Below are 22,768 nucleotides of genomic sequence, written 5' to 3' on the forward strand. Positions count from 1 at the left end.
GCAGCGACTATTTAGCATTGGCGCCCAAACGGAGTCCCAAAGAGGGAAGCACCCATTCCGTCCCGGGCACACTTCCGTTTCAAACCACCCACTTCCGGTTCATCAGCCGGTTCCGGTCCCGCCCTTCACTTCCGGTCGCCTTTGGTTCCGCTGCGGCCGGCTTTTACGTCCGCTGCTGCTGGTTACTCAGCGCTCCAGGTGAGGGGACGCGGGGCACCCCGGCGTCCTGCCTGTGGAGACGCCGTTGGGGCTGGGGGACTGCGGCTTTGCTGCCCGGGCGGCGTGTCGTGCCCTGCGGCCGGCCGCGGTGTGCTGGGTGCCGCGTCCGTGCCAGTCCGACGCCCGGGGCCCTGGCCCCTGCGCGCTAGTAGCAGGCGCCGCTGCCCTCCCATCCGGCCTTCTAGCTCATTTCGAGGCCTTCCGGCGCCCGGTTGGGTTTTGCGCCACCAACTTCATTCCTCCCTCTTTTCGGACTTGTTTATCTTTTATCCTCATCCTCCCCGTTGAAAGCATCCCGGCCCTGTTGGTTCTGGAGTTTTTACCTGCCTTCTGATGCTGTCCCATAGCAGTCACTTCGCACAGCTCTTGCCTCTGCACCACCTCGCAGTTGCTGCCGATGTGCTGTCCTGGCCAGGAGTTCTAAGTACTTCCCAGTTAGTTACCTTTTGTTAGGGTTGTTGAAAAGTTAACCCTCTCCCATCAATTTCCAAAGTGTTACTCTTGCTGTTCTACTTTCAGATTTCTGCCTTTGCCACTTTTTAGTTGTGTGGACTTGGGCATGTTGTTTAAATTGGTTTTCAGGTTCCCATCGGTATAATGCAGACAGTAGTTGTTGGTTCAGGATTGTAAAGATTAAATGAGATAATTAAATTGTTTAACATGTTTTTATTCTGTCACCGCCACAATTCATATCTCTTACAGTTTATAAAGTGCTTGTTACAGGTGTTGTTTCATGCCTTATCACTATTCCTGTTAAGTTAAATGTTGATAGCCTTATCTTGTGGTTGAGAAGACTAAGGCCCAGAGGTAGGAATTGACTAGGCAAAGTCAACACAGTATGTTAGGTAGAAGAACTCCAACATAAACACCTATCCTTGACTCTAGGTTGACCATGAAGGTATGCTCTTTGCTTGCTTATTTAGATTTGATTGCCAGTTTCCTTCCTGTCCCCCCTCCCCAGTCCTTTTTCATTTTATAAAACTGATGGTCTGAAATGACACAAAATATTAGAATTGTATGAGAAAGAAGATTAAATGTGAAAACAAAACAGGTGTGAATGATCTCAGTGATGAAATGAGGTTCACTAACTTTTAAAAGCAGTCTTAAAGACTTAAAAAATTTTCATGGTGTTTGTTTTGTTATGCTTGGCTCTTTAGGGCATTTGCCAACTTGGAATTCCTACTTGTGGTATAGGTGCTTCATAATGTTTGTATGTTGCTTTATTGAGCATGTAGAGCCCCATGCCAAGAGGCACATTTTCTTTTTTAAGGCTGAGCATATGGAAGAGCCTAGAGCTACAGCCCTCAAATTTTAGCATGCATCAGAGATGGGGGTATGGGACTTCTTAAAACAAATTGCTAGGTCACTCCTCTCCACCCTGATTACATTCTAACAAGTTACCAAGTGAGGTCAGTGCTGTTGGTTGGTCCAGGGACTACACTTTGGAAGGATTAGTCTAGAGGAGCAATGACTTGTCCAAGGTGATTTCACTCTAAACTCTGCTCTTCCCATCACAACATGTACTGCGTTAGTGTTGGTTGCCTTCCTAGCTCTTGTAAATAATTGTTTTTATTCCTACCTCTTACAGAAAAGCATTTCAACTGTATTTCAGTGTGACTCAAAAGATCCATTTGGTTTTTTTTTATTGAAGATCATAACATTTGTTAGAACAAGTTCTATCTAAAATGGAATACATTTCCTTACATTTAGCACACTTGCTTTAATTTTCAATCGAATGGATTGTAAACATAAGACAGTAAATATAAATATTATATGAGTAATATAAATATGAATTTGTGGTCCTATAGTGGGCATGTTAGAAGACACTTTGTTCCCAAATTATTATTATTTTTAGTGTGAAATGAAGTTTATTGAGGAAGCACAAGATAGATTTACAGAGCAAGAGCAAGATATGTTTGTCACAGAACAGTGAACAGGCCTCTGGTCACAACAAAAAAGCCCCCAAAATATTTTTGCATATTGAGATTCAAAATTTGCCTTCTTTCTTGCAATTGGTCCTAATAGTTGCATGAAGAGTGCAATCATATGTTTCATAAAATAAGTGAAAAGATTTGGAAATACCAGTACTTTGAGATTAGAAAATCCATTTCTCTGACCCGAGGAAGTAACAAGTTTACAAAAAGTAGAAAGCTTTTTGGGGAAAGAGAACTACATTTGATTATTGATGAGAGTAGTAGCTGCTGTATAATTTTGTGTGCTTAGATCTATGCCTGTGGTTTTTGTATTTACTGATCTTTGATGCTTTAACTTTTGTTGGTCTAAGTGAAGAGAGAGAGTGGGGAAGAAACATGAAATTGAGTGAAAAGATCTGTTCTATTATCAGCTTTATGTCCTTGTGCAGATTACATAGCATCTCAAAACTCTTGTTTCCTTCATTGTAAAAGAGGGAACATTCTTATTAGACGGCCTTCTTAAATAAGATTGGGTAAAAACTGTCCAATTCATAAAATAAGAAATAATGGCTAATTATTTAGTACAGTGCCTGGAACATAATAAGTTTTCAGTTTTAAAAAAGATTTATTTAACCAGTACTTAGTTATATGCCAGGCACTATGTGACTTATAAATATTAACTAATTCAATCTTCATAAGAGCCCTAAGAAGTAGGTAGTATTATTATCCTCACTTTACAGATGAAGAAACCTAGGTAGTGAAAGTCAAGTAACGTCTCAAAGTCAAATAGCAAAGTGGGAAAGCTGGGATCTGAACCCAGGTAGTCTGGCCCTAGCATCTGTGCCTTTAACAACTATACCACATTACCTTGTAAACTGGAGTAACTTGCCTGTGGTATAAATCTGACCAAATAGAGTAGGAGGGATAGAGAGGTCATTAATGCATGTTGAACAGGGAGGATCTGACAGTATTAGGAAATAGTAACTGTAAGCCAAAATTTAGGAGTATGGGAAAATTTTAACATTGAGTACTAGTAATTTTTGGTGTTATCGTAGCAATTCTGTAAGTAGGAAAATCCTGTTTTTTTGTCAAATTGTAAAATAGGGCTCATAGTGAAGACATTTATAAAACTTCAAGCTTGGCTTCTATGTATAGTATCTGTTTTACTTTGTTCATTTGTGTATGTCTTCCTTTCTAGTATTTTTTTTCTGAAGGAAAGCTGTTTCCTCTTATGCTTCAAGAATGGCTCTCCCTATCATCGTAAAGTGGGGTGGACAGGAATATTCAGTGACCACACTTTCAGAAGATGATACTGTGCTAGATCTCAAACAGTTTCTTAAGACCCTTACGGGAGTGCTGCCAGAACGCCAGAAGTTACTTGGACTCAAAGTTAAAGGTAATTTTCTCCCCCCTTCAAACTTTTTGCATTGAATTTTTAATATTATAAATTTTAATAATTATGAATTTAACAATTACTTAATAATTTATATTTGCTATTATTTTCTTTAATAAGTCTTTCTCTTTGAAGATTTCTTTGATAGAAATATTCCTAAAGTAATTTTAGTGGTAAAAATACAAATATTTTTACTTAAAAATACTACCATTATTAAATCACTTGATTCCTTACACAACTGGTGTTTGCTTGTTAAACCTTTGATAAAGAAGTCCCAGATGAAACTGTCATTATTTTCTGACCTCTGTCTTTTAGCACAACACTTTCTTTACAGGTTTGGCCTTGTACTCTCCCCAAATTATCTTTTCTGTTTCAAAAGTAAAGATGCCATTTAAAAATTGTTAGGTTGTGTTCTTATTAAGTTTATAAGGGATTTTTATGGTGTTTGTGTTTATCATATCATTGAAGGGTAAGTTTTGAGTAACAGTAAATCTCCAGTTTTATCTTAGGCACTCAATTTTTAAGGCCTTCTGGAAAAGTTATCTTTATCTTGAACAACAAACATGAATTTATTTTGTTTAGTTAGTTGAATAAAGATGTTCTACTATAATGGAATTGGGGGTTAGTTTTGATTTATTAGTGTCTTAGATATGACTGATTCAGTAGTAATAATTTGTTAATGCAAGAAAAACAAAAACAAGAAAAACTGCTGTAGCATTCATACCAAATCTTTTAATGTTAGGGTTTTGTATAATGGAATAGTGAAACCAGCACCTGAACTTTAGTGAGAAAACAGTCATTTGCTTGTATTGTAGGCAAACCTGCAGAAAATGATGTTAAGCTTGGAGCTCTCAAACTGAAACCAAATACTAAAATCATGATGATGGGAACTCGTGAGGAGAGCTTGGTAAATGTTTACTTTTGTTACCATTTGTCCCTTTGAAGATATTATGATTTATACTCCACTGTTGTATCATAGTTTTAATTGTGGTAAAATCGTCAGTCTAGCAGTCAATTAAAAAAGCTGCACAGTGAATGTGGTATTAACTCAGCAGAACAATGCTGGGGACGTTTCAGTGTCTAGTTAGCTGTAAGTATAGTAGTAGCCCAATGGTGAAATTTAACATGGTAACTCTGTCCAGGGGACATACATGACTAATTATTAATTGTGGAAATTTTCCAGTGTGTGCTTGGAAGGCTCTTGAACTCAAATTGTACCTGTCATTTGATTTTTATGCTATGCTTGTATTTGTGATATTAAAGATAATATGGTAAAACAAAACTTTTTTCCCTCTTAATAGGAAGATGTCTTAGGTCCACCCCCTGACAATGATGATGTTGTTAACGACTTTGATATTGAAGATGAAGTAGTTGAAGTAGAAAATAGGTAAGTGCTTTTCACTTTAGAAGAAACTGGTTGTCATGTGGGAAATAGTGAGTACTTCATCTGATTTTATTTATTTCATTAGGGAAGAAAACCTACTGAAAATTTCTCGCAGAGTAAAAGAGTACAAAGTGGAAATTTTGAATCCTCCCAGGGAAGGGAAAAAGCTTTTGGTACTAGATGTTGATTATACATTATTTGGTAAGTCAGTTAATAGTGCTTTTCATCTTCTGTTACCCACAGCAACTGTTTTTTCTGTTTTTTTAATTCAGCAACTCCTGATTCACAAGAAATATTTGAAAGCTTTTCTTATTACAAAATGAATTATTCATTTTAGAAAATACAGATAAGCAAAAAAAAAAAGAAATCAACTGTACTCGTGAGACCTAAGGATAACCACTCTTAATATTTTCATGTGTATCTTTTAGTGTGTGTGTATGTGTATGTTATCTTTTACTTAGTGATAGACTGAACATCTTCACAGTCATTAAGTATTATTCATTGTAAATTAAAAGTATAAATATAAGTACATATATATATATATATATTTTTTTTTTGGCTACCCAGTATTCTAATTTGTGAACACATAATAATTTAACCAAGTTATTCCCTATTGATTAACATTTAGATGTTTATGAGGAATATTTACAAAATTGTTTTTTATTTTTATCCTTGGTTTTCTGTTTAATTATATTCAAGCAGATTCTTGAATGTAAAATTTTTCATATCAATCAAAAAAGAAAGATGTTCATCTTATCCTTTAATATTGGCAAGAAATAGTTAACTCATGATATTAGAATTTATTTACTTCTTATCCTAAACTTTAAGTCCATAAGTTAATGTACATTTATTTTAAAATTAAATTAATTAGACTGTCGTTTTGTTGAAATGTGATTATATTCGCAAAGTGGATGACTAAATGTAAGTATAGGTGGACCTGGTTTGTTTTTATTTTCATAAAATAACATCTAAATTTTAGAGACTAGATGAGAAAAGAGTTTATAGTTTGCTGCTTAAGCCTGAATTCTCAGTATTGCTCTTCACATACTGAGCATAATCGATCACTTAAAATTGAATTGCAAGGATTTTAAATTGTTTGCTTTAGAAAACATTTCTTTGTCAGCCAATGTAATCCAGTTTGAAACAGTTTGCAATTGAATGTTTTTATTACATTTCATAACATATTACATTTTATAATTTCATTGATATTAGGTATATTTTTCCTTGATAATAAACTAATAATCATTTATGACCAATTTTCTTTTAGACCACAGGTCTTGTGCAGAGACTGGGGTAGAATTAATGCGGCCATATCTTCATGAATTCCTAACATCTGCATATGAAGATTATGACATTGTTATTTGGTGTAAGCTATATATTTAGATTTATGTGGAAATAACAGTCCCTTATATTATTTTGGTGTATAAAACATGATTTAAAGTGACCTGTGTTTAAATATGAAACAGTTTTCATTTTTAGCAGATTTCTAAAATGAAAGCATGTATCACAGTATAAACTGACATATATGGCTGGGCGCGGTGTCTCATGCCTGTAATCCTAGCACTTGGGAGGCCAAGGCAGGAGGATTGGTTGAGGTCAGGATTTAAAGACCAGCCTGACCAACAGCAAGACCCCATCTCTATAAAAAATAGAAAAATTAGCCAGGCATGGTGGCATGTGCCTATAGTCCCAGCTATTCAGGAGGCTGAGGCAGGAAGATTGCTTGAGCCAGGAGTTTGAAGTTGCGGTGAGCTATGATGACACCACTGTTCTATAACCAGGGCAATAAAATAAGACCCTGTCCCAGAAAAAAAAATCCAAAAAGAAAAAGAAACCCCCTAAACGTGACACATGTATTTGCCAAATACCACTGACATAGGTAAGTATAGGACAAGAATACATCATAATATCAGAATAAAAATGGCCTCATTTTCACAATGGTCCCACCTCAATTAGAAGTTTTTCTTTCTGATTTTTGCTGTGGAATTCTTGATGCTTCAGAATATTGTTGCTTTCTCCTTTCTTCCTTACTCCAGTTTCAAATCACTTGGAGAAAGATAAATCACAGTGATGTAGTTCTTCAGAAATAAAGAAAGGCAACATGAACTTTTTAAGGAAAAATTAATATATAGACCAAAGTAATGTTCCCCAAATTATGGTCTGTAGACCATTGCAAGAATATACAGGTCTGTGATATGATAATGAATTTGATCCAAGGAGAAAATCTACTGTATTAGTAAGTGCACTATTTAGTTCAATTGACCTTTTTTTTGTAGCTGGACTTTCTCAAAAAATGAAGCAATGCATTGACTTATATCCCACTTCCACACAAATATTAAAAGTTGCCTCTTGGCAATGTTATAAATGGAGAAGAGTTATCCTCATTGTGAATTAAATAAAATATCATCTATTACAGGTGCTACGTTTAATTGTACTGGGTCTTTGATGAGAAAACACATAGTTGTTGGAGTCTATAAATTTGCTTTGTATTTTTCCTTATAATCAAGAGTATTTTCATTGTTCCGTGATAATACGGAGTTCACAGGTGTTCAGATTAAAAACATGGTTAAAATATGATAATTTTCTGGTTTAATAAAATAAGGTGTAGAAAGTTTCCTGTGAAGCAAATTTTTGTTTAACAACTCTGATATCTAAAATGACACTTGAGAAAAAAGTGTATCCTCTAATTGTTATTAAACTACACTTATAAATCTAGAGAATCTTTCATTATCATGTATTTAAAATAAGTTATTTTTGTAAACTACAATACTTTGTGGTAGTATATTGAAAAGGGCACTTCACTTTGGAACTATTAATAAATAGACTAAGGTTTTAATGCTGGCTCTTTGCTTACTGTGTGATACTGGACAGGTCATTTCATCTCTCTGGGCTTTATTTTTCTCATCTGAGAAATGACAGTAACTAAACCTATATTACAGGTTAGTTATAGCAATAGAAATATCAGTACAGCAACTAGCACCATGCCTGACATATAATAGTTACTTAATAATTAGAAACAATTTTTATTGGCTGTGAGTCTTTTTGTTTTGTATCTGGAAATTATAGGTACAAAATAGGTACTGCATTAAACATTTTTTTCCCTATCTTACGATGTTTTCATCATAGATACAACAATCTCTAAAATTTTAGTTCAGCTGACCAGTTTTACATGTGAGGTGATTCTTTTACTTGGTGTATGTGTGTGCTAAAGATTTTGATTTTGAGAACTTAGATACCTCTTTTGCTTTTAAAAAACACACACACTTTAAATAATTAAACTGCCTTTTCTCTTCTTAAATATTTTACTTGATAATACTTGCATAGTTTGGTCCAGTAACTTGAGACCAGAAGAGCACATAAAGATGAGGATTAAATTTTGGTACTGGTGATCCCAAAACTGGTTAATGTCTGACAGTGAGCAGATACATAATGTAGGTACACTTTATGAATTTATCTCAGATTTTTTGTTACAACCTGCTAGCCTCAATGAGCATTGAATTTACTGAGCCTGACAAAATGCAGATTTGCATTCAATCTAGTTGGTCTTCAAAATAAACTTTTGACATATAACAATATTCTTATATTGGCATACTGTATATACCTGTGCATTGCCTGGCAGTAGGAACATGGAAGAAAGCTGGGATCCAGGCACTCTAAATTTAAGTATGAAATTGAATAGTGGCAGGGCTATTTTTGAAAGGGAATTTGGATCTTCGTTCATAAATTTCTTAGGTTCAAAGTTCTTTTGAGCATTCGTTACTTTTATAGACAAAAGTTGTAAAATTTTATTCTGTCTTGAAGACACACTAATATGTTTGTTTTGATAAACATTAAAAAGATCATCATAAATATTCTAGGGACTGTTATTTGTGATGCATTTAAACTTTTAGTCTTGCTTAGGAAACTTAATTATACATATTTTTAAAAATGAAATTCAGACTTTTCACATGTATTATTCCTCTTGTTTTAGCTGCAACAAATATGAAGTGGATCGAAGCTAAAATGAAAGTAAGTGTTAGAAAACAATCCATTTAAAAATGTTTTGAAACTGCATTTGTCTTGTTAAAAGTTCTGGAACTGAATTAATTTTATTTTTATTGGAGGGTGTTTAGTAGATAAATAACTGCCAATATCAGGAGTAGTGTTTAAAGTCTGTTTAATGGTGAATTGTACTGAATGCCTAAGTATTTTTAAGAAAAAATACAGCTAAGTTTCCCCCCTTTTCTTCCCTATTTTATAATAATACTTTATTTTGCTTCGTTTGCTTTTTGGGTGTAATACTTAAAGAGGTGATGCTTTTCTAAATTGGTAAAGTAGGAGGTTCTAGTTTATTTTCCTTGGACTGCCATTTTATTGACTTAGCTAAGTGAAACTACAATACTTGATAGTTGTTTAGCAAGATATACCAGCCAGTGGGGTAGAAAGTTGGCACTGTGGGAAATTGCAGCTAGAATATTCAGAAAGCCTGGAATTTTCCACATTATTGTATTTTAACCTCATGAATGTTTGTGTTTATAGGAGCTGGGAGTGAGCACAAATGCAAATTATAAGATTACCTTCATGTTGGACAGTGCTGCTATGATAACAGTGCATACCCCAAGGAGAGGATTAATAGATGTAAGAAGTCATTTTACTTATATTTAAAGATGTAGTTATTTTCTAGTGTACTTTTTGTCTTTATACTGATGAAATAAATTACAGAAAAAGTTTAGAAATTCATCTGAATGGATAGTAAAGTGGCAGTTAAGTTTTGACATAGGAAAATGTATTCAAGGTTAAAAGGTTTGAATTTTAATGATAAAGTTAAGGATCCTGAAGCAAGGATGTCAAGAAAGGAACTTGTGATCATGGATAATTGTCCTGTGATGACGACAGTATGGTGTTGCTGCATAGAGTAGGTGAGAAAAATACTGAATTATCATCAAGGAATGTACTAGAAACACACCAAGGCATACCCACCCTGCCCTACTTGAAACTGGTAACAGGAAGCAAATGAATCATGATACATATACTTTGGGATGGTACATGTGTAGCACTAGAGAATAGCAGTAAGAACCATCAGAGAAAAAGATTGGACTGAAAATACTAGGATTGTTCAGTGTGTTTACTCAAGTAACTACTCATCATTGAGCACCTACTGCTGCAAGGCCCTGTGACAGGCACTGTGGGAATAAAGCGATGAGTGAGATCTGGTCCCTACCCTTTTGAAAGCACACAAACTAATAGGAATCGGGGAAAACTTAGGATATTAGGAAAGCTTACGGAGATAGTATTAAAATTATCAAAATCATAAATAGAGTGGTTTAAGGGCATGGGGACTTGCTCAAAAAGGAAGTACCACGTACATGAGGGGGGAAATATAATTAACTGCCTACTAAAGTAAAATAATACATTTATAAAATCTTAACATTAAAGTGAATTTTGGCCAATGTTAAATGTGTTTGTGAAAAATTAAAGGAATAAAAATAATTCTCAATATCCAGCAATAGGGAATTGAATATATAAATTGTTGTTATATGTACAATGGAAGGCAGCTAGTCATTTGATGTAGTAGAGTATTTAATGATTTAAAAAGTTTCATGGCACTTAAAGTGAAAGAAGTATTTTAGAGAGCAATGTTTGCAAGCCATTAGAAAATAGTTCTTAATCTTTGTTTGGATCAGGATTCCCCTTGCTAAACAAAGAATCTGTAAATTCTCTGAGGCTGCTGCTGTATATAAAAAAGCCTGGAGGTAAATACTTCAGAATATCTAGTTGTTTTCCTTAGTACTGACTGTATTGTAGATGATTTAAAATTTTCCTTTATGTTTTTCTGTATTTTCATATTTTTCTGTGGTCAGCAATATTACTTTTCTAGTTGAGAACAACGTAGTCCATGTTTTGGGAAGCAAACATTACTTGACCTAATTACCAAATGACGGCACTTTTTAAAAGGATGTAGGATTTCCAATTCTGGGTATCATAAAGAGTAACCTCTGTTGTCACATTTCTTGAGACTTTTGTTAGCTAAAAAAAGCCCAAGAATATGGCTTATTGTATCAATTCCTATATTTTTGTCTTCAAGTATTTGGAGAGTTTTGTTTCAGTGGTAAGCAAATAGTGAAAAAAAATCAGGAAAATAAAATTTTAGTAAATCAAAATATTTCAATAACATTCTTTGCAGTAGACAGGACACTAGGAAGGAAAAGGCTTTCTTCATCTTAAAATAAATAATAGAAGGAGAAAAATAAAACATTTTAAAGTGACAACCTTTTCTACCATTTATTTATTACCACTTAATCTCATATAAGTATTATTATCATATAATCTTATATTATCATAAATAAGATTCCAACCTTCACCAAAGGTAATTCTCTTTGAAAAATGAATTTATTAAAAAAAATTTCTGAATGTATAATACATTCACAGTCTCAAAAAAAAAATGTAAAGTATATAATGAAAAGTCTTCCTTCCTCCCTGGCCCCCCAGCCACTTAGTCTTCCTAGAGGCAATCACTTATTTCTTGTGTACTTTTAACAGAGACTTTTTGCAAGTACCAACAGATATGACTATATAAGGAATTACCTCTTTGTAGCTTCAGTTTAAGAATTCAGAAATAAGAGCAAGAATTTACAAATTAGGACGTTCTTAAAGTTAAGCAATCAAATGCCCTAGAAATTATGCATCTGTGCTGCTGAGTTAAAGAAAAAAAATCAGTTTTTCTTCTATAAAGTGATTAAATTATCAATTAAAAGAACCAGATACATTTTCTCTCACTGAGGTGTTCTAGTTTTGAAAATAGGCCCCATGTTATTTCAAAGCTCTGAGAGGGGTCGCGTTAGCCCACGAAATCGTATGCTTAGCAGACATCTAAACAATTCAGATCCTTAGTTTTTAAATTAAACAATTACTCTTTCTTTGACCCAAAATCTTCATGCTAAAATGATGGAAAGTTTTATAATGGGGTTAGCTCAGTCAGACATGGATAAATCTTTAAGAAGTTTGAATACTGCAAGAGATACATTGTGCTTTAAAGTGGATTGCACTTAGGATCAGCTCACAGCCATCTTACAGAAATCAGGAACACTCTGACATTGTTCTTCAGTAGTTTGCAGTATCTCTGCTTTTAAGATAGGATGAACTATTGAGAAAATTTGAGTTAAGTCTAAACTTTTATTCTAAGGTCAAGCCTCTTGGTGTTATATGGGGAAAGTTTTCGGAGTTTTACAGCAAAAAAAACACCATTATGTTTGATGATATAGGAAGAAATTTTCTAATGAACCCGCAGAATGGATTAAAGGTAAGACATACTTTTACTTGCTATATGTTCACATAATCTGGACCATATGGTAGAACTTCTGTGGTATAGAACTTTTGTGGTAAGCAGTGTTGAATTTCATAAATTTTTGGAAGTACTAAATTCTTATTCTCACAGGCAAGAAAAGTTTAAGTATTTAGAAAAATTCATATAAAATCGAACAGTCCTGTCTTTTGCATTGATACCTCCCTCCTTAGTTAGCCAACTCATCCGAATATTTTATTTTTTAATTAGCTCTGTGGGAGCAACATAGGATTGTTGACTTTCAGTAACAAAAGTGAAGTCATCAATCACTTTATTAGGAATACAAATTTTGGAATTTCTGATGTTCTGATTAGCTAGAGAGCTGACAGTCAGGGTACTTTGTTTTTTCCTTTTTAAACTGAAACTAAAGAGGTTTTTAAAAATTCATACAGGGCAAGTGCAGGTATTAGAATTATAAAATGCCAGCACTAAAAGGAACCACAGTCATCTTGCCTGCCTTCTTTAGAAACAATCTGAGGATGAAGAAGTTCATGACCTCCCCAAGATCATGTATGTAATTGGTTAATGACAGAATTTGGGTTAGAATCTAGTGACTTGGTTCATAGGTCAGTAATGATCTTAGCATGCAGTTGCATGCAATCTTGTATGTATATGATAGTGAGATTTAATCCTAATAGCAGCATACCAGGTAAGAGAGAAATTTGAAACTTAAAAATTTCTGGTACTCATAGTTACATGTTTGCACAATACGAAAATGGAAAAAATGGCTCTCTATTATGGTACTAATGTGAATGGAGTTTCCATCTGAAATGGAAATCCTGACTCTAAGATATTTTTGTTCTCGGTCCTGAAGTTTTCTGCCAGCTGGGTAGTTTTAAAGACAAGAGAGAAAAACTTAAAGTATATTTTTGAAGCCTTCCTTGTAGACTGTTGATTTGGTCTTTAGTATACAATAAGGATAGTCTAGCTATAGAATGTTCATCTAGGTAGTGAATTGCCACATATATAAAAGCTGTTGACTTGGAAGAAAAGTGGTTATGTAATCCTTAAGAAAATGGTTTAAGGTTTTGGGAGAAATACTTGTCCTGTATGTAGTTCACCAGGTATAAGGTAGAAAAATGTCTTGAGTCTTGAGAAAACATTTGATTGACATAAACCTAATTTTCTATGAAACTAATTTTGCAAGGGGTGAGGTCATGATGTTTAAGGAATGATTTTTGAGGAGATCTTTAGCTTTTTTAAAAAATAAAATCATTAGTTTCATGTGTGTTTATAGGAAACTTTGTTTTCCCAACCAGTATTTGGGCCTTACTCATCTCTTGATAGAGAGAGATATGATATTATAAATTTCTAGTTTACAGAGGGTTTTTTTAAAACTGGGGTACTCACTGGACTCACTGAAGGAATTCCTAAAAATACATATGTCCCTATCCCACCAAATTCTAATTCAAGAGGTATTTTTTAGGCATTCCAGAGGTGATCTCTTTTATGTCTCCTTTTGAAAACCTCTTTTAAGGTAATTATTAATGATCTGTCCACTTGACATACAAACAATTTTGAAATTGAGAAATATTCTTAAATACTGTGCTTCATTATCATGGTTTTATAACATACTTGGTAGAAGTCAAAAAAGATTTCATACAGATCTTAAAAATATGATTGCTTATTTTTTAAATAATTAAGCTCTAATAACATAAGCTTGCCAGTCTTAAGGTTTGAAATATATGGAAGGTATTGTGAATATGAATAAAGTATTGAACTATAAAAGATTATGAATGTTGGTCATGGATAAAACGGCTGATATTCTGAAAACTCCATTTTTATTGTGTATATAAGGAAATGATAATATGAGAATTCATCTAATCTACACCATCTTAAGTTTCTAAAAATATTTCTTTGATATGAGACAGTAAGATGATGGGCATATATGTTGCCTGTCCTAGTGATTACTTAGATCAATTTTGAAAAATGGTAAACGATGATCATAGTAGAACAAGTGAAGTCAGGTAAATAAGAGATTTTTCACCCTTAATTAGTTTACGTATTTTAAATTTTAGGACCAGTATCATTGGAGTATTTTAGTTTTGTTGTTTAATAGTGCTTAAGACAAAATGTTTAGAAAGTAAGAGTACTCTAAGCAGGGCCTTGAGTTGAAAATCTTATTTAGCAGCCACTGACCCTGTACTTTTTCTTTCAGTTCTAAATCCATTCCTGTTGTTTAAAGGTGGAACCACTTTGGCACATTGCATATTTGTAGTTTAAAAGTTACTATTTTGCCTTTATAGTCTTTAGAAGTTGAATGAAGGAGTACTTTAAAACGTTACTATTAATATATTGCCCAGGACTATGCAGACACTTTTCACCACATCATATCATGCTTCTGTTTATTCTCAGCCCCAAGGCCTAAGCAAAGCCCTGTAGAGCATCTTCTTGATCTCCCACCTTCACAGCTGCTGCTGTGAAACAGCACTGCCAAGCGACCTGTTAGGAAGTGCGATCTCCCTCAAGTGCTTGCATCTGGGCAGACTCACTCTGATAGGTCTTATGGTTCCCTTAAAGCATCTTGGGAGCCCAGCTGACAGCTGTGGGTGTCTTTGGCGCCAAGGTTTTGCTGATGAGAGTAGAACATCTGGAAAAATGTTCTTTCTGTTTCAGACTGGTGATGTGTTTTTCCAATGACAAAAGAAAAAAATATAAAAAATATTTAAAATCGTCCCTATTCTTGATAGCTATGGTAGTAAGATTCCTTTGGGTTCACTGTTTTTGCTTCTTAGTAAGTGACAATGATTAAATGTCAATCAGTTTTCAGTGTTACTATGTAAAGTTAATAACTAATGACCAATTTGAATTTTCTACAAATCAAAATATTAATACTTTGCTAAATGTGATTTATTCAGTCCTTACATGTGTGCTTTAGGAGTATGTGTAATTTTTTTTCTAAAAAGGATATAACAGAAAAATTCAAACATGAACAAAACTGCACAGAATTGTTTAACAAAGTCCCATGTATCTGTCATCCAGTTTAAGTAGCTTATTAATTAATGGATGATTATGTTTGCTTTACCCTATCTACTTCCTTCGTAATATTTTGAAGCTAATCCCAGAGATATCATTTTATCTAAAATTAATGAAAAGTTTTTGAGAGGCTATATTGAGTTGTATAAAGATATTTCAGCTGGTGTCTTAAAAACAAAACTCTTTATTGAAGCTATAACATAAAAGTGCATAAAATGTATAGTTTAACATATTGTTGTAAAGATAATTGTTCTAAAGAGAATTTTATTCCACTGAAAAAATTATTACTCATGATTTTCCTTTCCAAAGATAACCACTATTACCATTTTAGTATATAGTCTTCTAGTCTTTTTTCTAAGTGCAGATGTATGCACAAATCTAGATATAGATTGCACATAAACATCTGCATTAATATAACTACCACCCAAGTCAAGATATAATATCCCTTAGTATTTGCAATCTCTCACCCCCGTCTACTATCCTGACTTTTTTTTTTTTTTTTTTTTTTTTTTGAGACAGAGTCTCACTTTGTTGCCCAGGCTAGAGTGAGTGCCGTGGCGTCAGCCTAGCTCACAGCAACCTCAAACTCCTGGGCTCGAGTGATCCTTCTGCCTCAGCCTCCCAGGTAGCTGGGACTACAGGCATGCGCCACCATGCCCGGCTAATTTTTTATATATATATCAGTTGGCCAATTAATTTCTTTCTATTTATAGTAGAGACAGGGTCTCGCTCTTGCTCAGGCTGGTTTTGAACTCCTGACCTTGAGCAATCCGCCCGCCTCGGCCTCCCAAGAGCTAGGATTACAGGCGTGAGCCACAGCGCCCGGCCTATCCTGACTTTTATAATTTGAAGTAATGCTTTTTAAATGAATCCTTTTCATCCTAAAATAGATCAACCTAAAAATTTGAAAACTATGACTGTTTTTATGGAAAACTTGCATAATTATGAAATGATTTTTATGGAGAATTTAATGATGAAGAAAAATGCATATTATAAAATATGGGAGAAGACAGGTTATAGAAAGTATCATGATATCTCAGCCATAGAAAAGTAAATGAAAATTATTAATGTTATAATTTGTCTTCCCTGCCAGATCAAGCTTGTATTTGGGGTAACTCTTTATGAATGAAATGATGTAAATGAAATTAATTAGTAAGAAGCAACTAAAATGATAGAAGGGAAAAGTCTAAACAGTTTTGCAAAGTAGAGTAGCCATATGGGGGGGTTCAAGTGCTATAAGAAAGTTAGTATTATCAGGCTCAGACTGAAAAGGTAATGTTAGGTAAAATAGGTGGAAGAGCTTTTAATTTGTATTGTAAACATTATACATGACTTTCTATTTATTAAGCTTAGGCTAGTAGAAAAGTAAATTTTAGTACTGATAGTCCTTGGTGATATTTTTGCCTCATTAACTCTAATTTAAATGATAGAATTGTATAGATTTATTGTTTTCCTTATTGTAGTGTGAAGTGTTGAATAATGTTTGTTTCCTAATAGATAAGACCGTTTATGAAAGCACACTTAAATCGAGATAAAGACAAAGAACTTTTAAAATTAACTCAGTACCTCAAGGAAATAGCAAAATTAGATGACTTTTTGGAGCTAAATCACAAATATTGGGAAAGGTAAGTGCTAATTGCTTATTCATTTCCTCTTTAATAAATGAAAAAATTATCTAGTGACCCTGGTACATACATAACTTATAATTTTTATTTAAATATAAATTGTGTGAATTATTTAAATTGTGTGAATTCTAAAATTGTTCTTCTCTTTTTTTTTTACTTAAAGAGAGACAGGGTCCCAGCCTGTCACCCAGGCTGGAATGCAGTGGCATGATCATAGCTCACTACAGCCTCAAACTCCTGGGCTTAAGCGATCCTTCTGCCTCCCCAAAGTGCTGAAATTATGGGCATGAACCACCATGCTCAGCCTAAAGTATTTTCTAATCCAGTGACATCCCTCAGACAGTCTTTTCCCCTTTTGTCTTGACCTCTAACTTGTTTATAAACGCACATCTCATAAACTCTTTAATACTTCTAGTAGAGAAGACTGGAGTGACTAGTATACCTTCACGACGCTACCTGTAAGTTATTTTATGACATCAGAAAGGCCACATGGGAATGTAATCCCTGTTCTCATACAGTAATGTAATGTCAGGATAAAATAAAATACATTTAAAAACTTCCTGAACAGTGTTAAAAATTATAAGTAACTTCTGTGTGTAGGAGAAAAAGTAGAAAACTTCATTCTACTGAAAAAACAGTTATTCTTGATTTTCTTTTCAGAAGGCAACTACTGTTACCATCTTGATATATAGTCTTCCAGTCTTTTTTCTAAGCATGAATGCATGCACAAATCTAGATACAGATTGCATATTAGCATCAAGATTTGAGGCAGGGAACCTCTGGAGAATTGGAAGGGATTACTATGTACTACAAATAATTTAAAGATCTGGTTCTAGTAATACCGCAGCAAAAGTAACTATTTGGGTAATAACACTTTGGCTTTTCAAATTCCACTTTTGGCTTTTCAGATCACTTTGACACATAGCTTCTTATTAGAGTCTCATAACCCTAATAGAAAGATAAGGCAGGCATTTTTATCCCCATCTGCAAATTACAGATAATGTAACTTAGTCATAGAGATAGTAGATGCTTAGTGTAGTGCCACAAAGCGAGCACAGTATACCATAAAAATGTGTCCAAGAGCTGGGTGCCATGGCTCATGCCTATAATACTAGCACTCTGGGATGCTTGGAGATCAGACTGGACAACATATTGAGACCCCATCTTTATAAAAATAGGAAAATTAGCTGGGCATGGTGGCGTGTGCCTGTAGTCCCAGCTACTTGGGAGGCTGAGGCAGGAGGATTGCTTGAGCCCAGAAGTTTATGGTTGTAGTGAGCTTTGATGGCACCACTACATTCTAGTCTGGGCAACAGAGCAAAATCTTGTCTCCATTAAAAAAAGTGTCCAAGTTTGCTTATTTTAAGAACTCTTTCCACACCCCCACATCACCAATTTTAGTAGTTGATAAATGTGAGAAATGGAGATAGAATTTTTAATTTAGTGGTAGATTCCAATTAAATAATATGAAGAAAAATTTGCTTAGTAAATTAACATCTTGCATCTTTTATATTGTTGATCAGAGTCCTTTAGAATCTTTGGCCAACTATCTTTATGTAAGAAAAATAAGATCTTTAAATGGAGTTTTAGTTACATTTAGAAATTACAGTACAATGAAGATAGTGACTTTTATATTTGTAAGGCTGTGTGGAATGGTAGTTAAGGAGTGTAAGCTCTGCCACTTTCTAGCTGTATGAATTTGGGCAAATTGCTTAAGTTGTTTGTGCCTATAAAATAGGAATAATTTCTAATAGCAACTCCTCATAGAGCTGTTATGAGGACTAAAAGAATTAGTAAATATACTCAGAACAGTGCTTGTTGACACATAATCAACAGATGTTAGTGATTATTCACCATACTCATCTTGAAGAATTTTATCATTAAAATAAACCCTTTTGGGAGGAGAGTTAGGGTGTCTTCATGAATTCAGCATGGTACAGTTTTGACATCTTTATTTCTTGCAGGTATCTCTCAAAGAAGCAAGGACAGTAGTTACTACAGTTATATTGGCAGTTATTGAAGATACTTGAGATCCATGAACTTCTTGCTTTTATGCTCGAGATCATTATTCTAGTGCTGGACACTGAAGCAAATATCAGACTGCTTATACTTGGTCTTCCAGTTTTTTGTAAATTTAATTTTATATTTTCTGAAGATCATAGCAATATGCTAAAAAAATTTTTCCCCCGGTATGAATATTCTGTTACTCTTCGAAAATATTTTCTCCAGCATTGATTACTGAGGGTTTTTTTTTTTCCCACACACACACACACAAAAAAAAGTGGAAAAAAAATATATACTCAACAATGCCATTTTGTGACTTTGGAAACAAGTCATGTTTTTGTCACGTTATTGTCCGATTAAATCTGAGACCAAACCCATCTTGAAACTAATGCTTTTCCCTTTAAAACAAAAAAAAAATAAAAATTTTTTTTTTCAAATAAAGAACCTAGTTTGTTACGCTTAAAATTACCAAGAATTTTTTATTCCTTTGTCATCGACACAATTTCTCTTCTGTACTCTACTAGTTACATATCTGAATTCTGAGCTGTCTCCATTTGGTCTGTATGTGTGTGTTCTTTAATTAAAACTGGAAAATGTCAGTCAGAATACATCTATGTCCTAGTATGAGAAATAGAAAACATGAGATTGAAGAATAAAACTAAGGAACAACAGTGTCTCTTTTCAGTGGCTAAGTGGAAGCTATTCTGCCTAAAACCATTGTCATAAAAACAATTAAAGACAGTACATTTTAACTGGGTCATATTACTGATTCAGCCCTAAAAAGCATGAGCAAAAAGGTTTTGTTTTGTTCAAGATATATCTTGTCTAAGTGCTAACACTGTGTTTCAGTGAAAATATCTAGCCATAAGATTAAAAATATATATTATTTACAATGCTCAAGCCTGCAGATATGTAATGTGACCACTGTTTGTGTTGACATTGTTGCTTTATACAGTTCTTGTATTTGAAAGGAATTGATCCTTTTAAAGAAACATGGTGTATATTGTTCTTACAGGACTAATTTCAGTGGTGTAAATAATAAATATCTTTTCTTAAAACATTGGTTATCTGTTCCATATTGCCCCAAATATTTTACCTCTGCTGAAAATGAACATTAGGTTCAGGCAAGGACTTCTTGAAAAAAATTCAATGTGTATAGTGTCAAAGGTGTGTATATTACTTTTCATTAAGAATTGGTCTTAGCAGCTAATTAGATATGCTAAATAACTGAATTTTAATAAGCACTATGTTTTCAGAAACATACACTATTTTCTTTGTGACAAGTTATAAGAATATACAGTCAGGCCAGGCGTGGTGGCTCACGCCTGTAATCCCAGCACTCTGGGAGGCCGAGGCAGGCGGATTGCTCGAGGTCAGTAGTTCAAAACCAGCCTGAGCGAGACCCCGTCTCTATTATAAATAGAAAGAAATTAATTGGCCAACTAATATATATAGAAAAAATTAGCCAGGCATGGTGGCACATGCCGGCGGTAGTCCCAGCTACTCGGGAGGCTGAGGCAGGAGGATTGCTTAAGCCCAGGAGTTTGAGGTTGCTGTGAGCTAGGCTGACGCCATGGCACTCAGTCTAGCCTGGGCAACAAAGCGAGACTCTGTCTCAATAAAAAAAGAATATACAGTCCAAAAGAGTACAGTGCAGAAGAGTGAGAACTCTTAAATAATTAAAATGATTCAATTAAAATGTTTCTTAATTATGAAGCAAAATTTAAGTATTTAAAGATAGAATAGAATTTTTTAGAGTATTCATTTTATTGGTACATTTTCCCCCTGTGAAAGATACCTTGTTCCAAAGCAGGCATAGAAGGAGCTTAATCTTTTTAAGAAAACTGAATATTTAAAAATAAACTATTTAATGGCAATGCCAGTGTGAGGAAAGAGAAAAAAAGTAAATTATTAAACATAGGTCAAGAAAGAGCAGACATTTTCTAAGTCAGTAGAAGCTAAAACACACAAATTAACCACCGGAAGCAAAGTAAGGCTTTTTTTTTTCCCCAGAGCTAGGATCTCTCTCTGTTACCTAGCCTGGAGTGCAGTGGTATTTTACAATCAGCTTACTGCAACCTCAAACGGACCCTCCTGCCACCTCCTAAAGCACTAGGGATACAGGCATGAGCCACTGCTCCTGGCCAGGTTCTTTAAAAAACATTTTCTGCCATTAGGTGGTGCCCAAGCCAAAGTTTATTAGCTGGTATGCTTAATTAAGCCACTTAGGGAGAGAGAACATTGTCACTGGTTATTGAGATAATCTGTTATGTGTGATCAATACCCTCATAGAGCATGGGAGTTTTAGTTTGCTGTATTTCATGGCTTATTGAGCAGATTCAGCCTGTATATGTGTCACACACAACTGTGCCAGGAGATGACTTAATTCAGATTTATATTCTGGTGAAGCAGCAAGTTATTTTTATCAGACGTATGTTTCAAACTTTCAAACAATTAGTATCTCACAAAGTATATTTATCCTAAAATCTATAGAACATCGTTAAGTATTTGATTCAGAGGGAAATTTTGAGATCTAACATCCCCTCAGGTCCTTGTTATGAAAATCGGTTATTGGACTGATGATACCTAAAGCAGCTATTCAGTTTAAAAGGCAAAGAATTAGTTACAGTAAGCAATGGAAACATTCTTTATTCGTGGAAAGTAAAATAGTTTGGGGAGAGGAAGTAAAGTTGGATGGGGATAAGGACTGGAATGAAGGATATGCAAAAAAATGGGAAAATGCAAATTACTTATATTTTAGATTATAGATTGGTTTTTATGTAACAAGTGGTTGCTAAGAATGGTAATAAAACATGAATAGTGAATAAGCCTGTTAACGAGTTTTTCTCATCCCTCTTAATCAGCAATTCTCAAGGGACAAATTTTTTTAAAGGCTGAATAGTATTTCATTGTGTATATATACCACATTTTAAAAATCCATTTATGTGTTGAGTACTTCAGTTGTTGCCATGTCTTGGCTATTGTGAATAATGATGCAATGAACATAGGATTGCTAAGTATTTAGAACTTTAACCACGTCGGTATGGCGCCCACTGGCCGAGAAACCTTGCCCACAGCCGGCACTCATAGTCCGCACGATAGTTTGTGCTGTGCATTGATGATGAATCCATTTTGCTCTTGTGTGATGAGGAAAGCTTTAAAGCACTGAAAGCTGGTTTTACTTTACAGGCAGCTTTACTTGTAAATCAGAATAGGTAACATATACATATATGTTTTCCTTACGTTATTTTTAAATGTTCACAATTTTATTTTGATAAATGAAAAATTAGAAAAATCATATCATGGCTGTCGGCTAAAGTCGAGCTGAGCTGTGCACGTTCATCTGTGGCTATCGACTATAGTCGATGCTGGTACCGAAGTGGTTAAGAGAAATCTTTGGTGATTCGTTTCATGGTTTGGCAAAGACTTCTGAGAAATTAGTGCATTATAAGAACTGGAACAAATCAGTATCAGGCATCCTATAGGGCTAGAAAAGGGTGTTAAATATCTAGTAATGTCAGTGAGGTTCCATGTAGCATGTAAAATCTGAAAAATCTCTCACATTAATCATTTTTTTAACACTATGGAAGCTTGCACTTAAATGCTAGTGTAAAGATATTTCCTGATATAAACTGTTACTTATTAAAATGATGGTTTCTTTCTGAAAGACTTTAAAAGCTGAACTTGTGGCTTTTAAGACCATTTATAAACAGTAGGAAGACAAAACTTATAAACCTCAAAAACAAGGATTGCTAAACTTTCGAGATGTTTCCATAAGCCAATATGGCCACACTGAACACAAATTATGTATGCTAAAAAGCAAAGATGGCATTTCAGCTGAGACCCGAATGATCAGAGACGTTCAGAATATATGAAGAATATTGTGGACAGAGCTAAGAGTAAGTGCAAAGCCTTAAGGCAGGATCAAGCCAG

The 22,768-nt window shown here is 34.3% G+C and overlaps 1 protein-coding gene across 1 annotated transcript; it reads left to right on the forward strand.

Moving 5' to 3' along the window:
* Window positions 1-110: 110 nt before the first annotated feature.
* Window positions 111-19,300, forward strand: UBLCP1 (ubiquitin like domain containing CTD phosphatase 1). The gene is made up of 11 exons (XM_012764966.2): window positions 111-198; window positions 3,331-3,528; window positions 4,341-4,432; window positions 4,827-4,912; window positions 4,995-5,110; window positions 6,177-6,275; window positions 8,880-8,917; window positions 9,428-9,526; window positions 12,072-12,188; window positions 16,704-16,831; window positions 18,796-19,300. Exons 2-11 carry the CDS (start codon window positions 3,375-3,377, stop codon window positions 18,821-18,823), a joined length of 957 nt encoding a protein of 318 aa, XP_012620420.1. The 5' UTR covers window positions 111-198; window positions 3,331-3,374; the 3' UTR covers window positions 18,824-19,300.
* Window positions 19,301-22,768: the final 3,468 nt, after the last annotated feature.

The sequence above is a fragment of the Microcebus murinus genome, chromosome 21 (genome assembly GCF_040939455.1).
Source record: "Microcebus murinus isolate Inina chromosome 21, M.murinus_Inina_mat1.0, whole genome shotgun sequence".
In the NCBI taxonomy this organism is placed as follows: domain Eukaryota; kingdom Metazoa; phylum Chordata; class Mammalia; order Primates; family Cheirogaleidae; genus Microcebus; species Microcebus murinus.

Coding starts and splice junctions, on each gene's coding strand:
- UBLCP1 (XM_012764966.2), top strand. CDS start 3,375: ATGGCTCTCCCTATCATCGTAAAGTGGGGTGGACAGGAATATTCAGTG. Junction 9,527..12,071: donor CAAGGAGAGGATTAATAGAT/GTAAGAAGTCAT, acceptor TTTTATTCTAAG/GTCAAGCCTCTTGGTGTTAT. Junction 16,832..18,795: donor AATCACAAATATTGGGAAAG/GTAAGTGCTAAT, acceptor TATTTCTTGCAG/GTATCTCTCAAAGAAGCAAG.